At 60.6% G+C, this 3,819-nt stretch overlaps 1 protein-coding gene across 1 annotated transcript in view; it reads left to right on the top strand.

Moving 5' to 3' along the window:
- Positions 1–3,819, top strand: part of MED24 (mediator complex subunit 24) — a 17,767-nt gene that overhangs the window by 4,439 nt on the left and 9,509 nt on the right. Inside the window, exons 4-10 of the mRNA XM_017737141.1 lie at positions 66–139; positions 1,193–1,416; positions 1,906–2,017; positions 2,515–2,665; positions 2,881–2,994; positions 3,579–3,626; positions 3,803–3,819. Coding sequence (XP_017592630.1) covers positions 66–139; positions 1,193–1,416; positions 1,906–2,017; positions 2,515–2,665; positions 2,881–2,994; positions 3,579–3,626; positions 3,803–3,819 — 740 coding nt within the window. The remainder of the gene's footprint in view (positions 1–65; positions 140–1,192; positions 1,417–1,905; positions 2,018–2,514; positions 2,666–2,880; positions 2,995–3,578; positions 3,627–3,802) is intronic.

Raw genomic sequence — 3,819 nt, 5'->3', positions numbered from 1 at the left:
GAGCTTGTTTCGGGAGCTGCCGGAGCAGCCCTCATCTGAAGTCTCTCTGTGTTCCCCTGCTCTAGTTCGATGACTTCTCCCGGGACTTGTGTGTCCAGTCGCTCTTGGAGATCATGGACATGTTCTGTGACCGCCTCAGGTACTGTGTGACGTTCCAGCGCTGCCATCTCTGCCCTGGCTGTGCCATGGGCAGAACCAGGAGTCAGCGGAGCCTGGGGGTCCTGTCTGATCCCAGGATACTCACCATGGCAGAGGAAGGCAGGTTCCCCCGCCAGCTCTGTGTCCATTCCCAAGTTGCTGCCTTGTGAGTGGCAGCACAGGGACAGAAGAAGGAATCCAAACTCCACTAGCTTTGTGGGAAGCTGCAGGAAACCCCCCCCTATTCTGGGATAAACCTCACCATGGTTTTCCTGCCCAGCTCAGGTAGATGGGGTGGGGTGGGTGTAAGACCCATGGTCCGAGGGTCTCCGTTTCCTTTCCCTCTGCACCTTCCCAGGCCCTGGCTGTGTGTCCCAGTCTGGTCCTGCCTGTGCTGCCCCAGGCGCTGCCTTGTTTTTTTCCTTTATGCTCTTCCGCTGGTGTTGCAGGACCCAGGGGAGTCCAGACAACTCAGGCCACAAAAACTTTTTTAGAAAGCTCAGAAATCTTCCTGTTAACCCCTGACAGCCTCTTCTGGGAGGTGAGAGCATGCGGCAGGGAGGATGAGGAAGGCTCTTCAATGAGATGAAATGAAGCAGCAGCAATGAATATGCATCAGTGGCAGATGTTGACAAGGAGCTGTCGCTGGCCAACTGCAGAGCCGGCCCTTAATCCGCTCCTGCCTGCCCTGATCCTCTGCTTAATTTGATCAAAACTTCTGGCCCCAATGATTTGTGCATCAGGAGGGGAAAGCGTTCACCTCTCGCAGTGTACTGATCGATGCTGAGCCTCTCTTAGCAAGATAATTTGATTAAAAGCTTGGAAAGTTTCCCTGTAGTAGAGTGGCCAGCAAGGAGGCTGCATGGCGGGGGGTGGGGATGTCTCCTTCCCCCTGGCACAGCGGGAACGCTGGTGGGATGAGCAGGCTGGGATCTGCAGCAGAGGAGTGGGCTGGAAGCGCGGGACCTGGTTTTGGGTTCCCCGGCCTACCCTGTGTCTGTGCCTCAGTTTCCCCACACACAGTGAGGATATTCCCGCTTCTCTCCTGTCCCAGCTGCCACGGCAAAGCCGAGGAGTGCATCAGCCTGTGCCGGGCGCTGCTGAGTGCCCTCACCTGGCTCCTGCGCTGCGCTGCCTTCTACGCCGAGAAGGTGAAGGAGCCGCTGGAGCAGGCGGCGGCGGAGAACCAGCTGAAGATGTGCCTGGAGCGGCTGGAGAAGGTGCTCAGCAGCACCAAGAACCGTGCCCTGATCCACATCGCCAAGCTGGAGGAGACGTGTACGTCCCTGCCCCGCGCGCTGGCCCTGGGGAGATGTCACTGCCACCTCTCCCTTCCCCCTGCCCGGCTCCTGCCGCATTGTCCCTGCGGCTCCAAACCTATCCATCTTCCAGCCCTGTTGCTGTAACCGTCTCCTCCCTGGCTCTGTGCCACCCTCTGCCCCCTCCCCTCCGTGCTGCCCTTGGAAGAGGAGCAGAATTAATGTGAAGGCTGTGTGAGCTGTTCTGGGCGCGTGGCAAGCCCTGTGCTCCGACAGCCTGGCACAGCCCCACGCCTTCATCTGTGCCTGTGTCTGGCCAGGGGGCTCTGCCAGGCTGGGCTTGGGATGGGAGCTGCTGGGGGCACACAGACCCCCGGGTTGGGGCTGCATCACCAGGAGGGACCCCCAGCCTCTTCAGCCCCTCTGCTGCTATAGGCCTTGGAGTTGGCCTGCCTGGCTTCCCCGTGTGCCACTGTCCCCTCGCTGAATCCCTGCCTTCCCTTCCCAGCCTCCTGGAGCACCGTGGAGCAGTCCCTCGTCAAGCTGGGGGAGAACCTGAACAACCTTGGCAGCTCCCCACTGCGGAGCCAGGCTGATGACTGCGTCTCCCTCATCAAGAGGTGGCTGTGTTCTGCTGCCCCGTGGGCTTGAGGGGCAAAATGGGTCTGAGCCCCACTCTGAGTCCCCCAGACTCCCTGCTCTGAGGGCTGAGAGCCTCCTGCCTCCCTCCACACTGGCTCCTGGCTTCCCTGTCCCTTCCCAGCTCAGATCCCTGATCCAGCAGGGGCTTCCCAGTGGAGAGGGGACAGGGCTAGTGGTGACTTGTTGCAGAAGAGTTACCCAGGGGTTGCTCCTCTGGTGACCCTGGGACCGTTTACCATCCCTTAGCTACTCTGGCTACACCAGAGCTGCTGTTCCTGCTCTGGATCCCCCTGGAATTGCTCCCAGGGCCTGAGGGCTTGGCTGTGCCTTGGAACTCCCAGGCACAGGTGTTCCAGTGTCCTGCCCCGGGGCAGCAAAGGTCAGAGGCTTGGCCAGGGAATGGGAGTGGGACAGGAGGAGCAGGAATCTGTCCCTTCAGGGCTCCAGTGACCCTGGGCTGTCCTTTCCCACCCAGCATCCCCACCATGCTCTCAGTCCACTCGGAGCAGCTGAACAAGACAGGCTTCCCCACTGTGCACGCTGTGGTGCTGCTGGAGGGCACCATGAACCTCACGGGAGAGACCCAGCCACTGGTGGAGCAGCTGATGATGGTGAAGAGGATGCAGGTACAGAAGTGACAGCATGTTCTCTTGCTCAGGCAGCCTGGGGCTGTGGGGCCTGGCCACAGCTCCATGCCATGTGTCTCCTTGTGCTGGTCCTGGTCCAAGGGAGCAGTGGAAGCCCATCAACACCTCTGCAGGGGTTCAGGGTTTGGCTGTGGTGGGGGGATGTGCTTTGCTGCCAGCCCAGCACTGGGAGGGCTTGTGTGTGTGCCCCACAGCGCATCCCCTCCCCGCTCTTTGTGCTGGAGATCTGGAAAGCCTGTTTTGTGGGCCTCATCGAGTGTCCCGAGGGCACGGAGGAGCTCAAGTGGACAGCTTTCACCTTCCTGAAGGTAGGGCCCAGCTGCAGCCCCGAGTCCCTGCCCTTTTCCTGCACGTCTGGCTCCTGCTGAGCCCTGAGCTCTGCCAGAGCAATCAGTCCTTCTCTCTTGCAGTGTGCCCTTCACCCACAGTGTGCCCCTTGGGGTGCCCCCCCCACCCCAAAATGTGCCCCTTAAGGTGTCCCACACCCCACAGTATGCCCCCCACAGCTCACCATGTGCTCCTCAGGGTGCCTCCACTCCCCACAATGTGCCCCTTGGGGTCCATCCCACCTGAGCCCACCCCAGGCCTCCTGTCACCCACTGAGCAGGAGTCCAGGGGCCTCCGTTCAGCCCAGCCTCACTTTGTTTGGCAGAGTGGGTTTTCCTGAGGTGTTGTGGGGGAAATGTGGCTCCAGGTGATGGTGGAAGGACACTGCAGAGGGGAACAGGGGCACAAAATCCCCTGGGTGCACACACTGCTCCAGAAATGCTCCTTTCCTGGGGCTGGGAGAGCAGCTGTGTGCAGCTGTGTTGGTGTGGGCTGGTGCTGCTGGGGGGTCCCAGCTGTGGAATGGGGACTGCCCTGATGTCACTCTGTGCCCTGTGTCTTTCAGATGCCCCAAGTGCTGGTTAAACTCAAGAAGTATCCCCAGGGGGACAAGGTGAGTCTGGAGGGCCGTCTGTGGGGCCTGTGTGTGTCACGGTGGTGCTGTGCCTGGCCTGCACGGGGAAATGGTCCCTGTCCCAAGAACCTTCCCTAACAGAGCAGGTGGGGGCAGGGAGGGTGGGCCTGTGCCAGCAGCATGGTGAGCTGAGTGCCTGGCTTTGTGTTTGCCAGGATTTCACTGAGGACGT

The sequence above is a fragment of the Corvus brachyrhynchos genome, unplaced genomic scaffold (genome assembly GCF_000691975.1).
Source record: "Corvus brachyrhynchos isolate BGI_N302 unplaced genomic scaffold, ASM69197v1 scaffold30, whole genome shotgun sequence".
Taxonomy (NCBI): Eukaryota; Metazoa; Chordata; class Aves; order Passeriformes; family Corvidae; genus Corvus; species Corvus brachyrhynchos.
The sequence above is the reverse complement of the archived record's forward strand: the minus strand, read 5'-3'. Positions and strand labels throughout refer to the sequence as shown.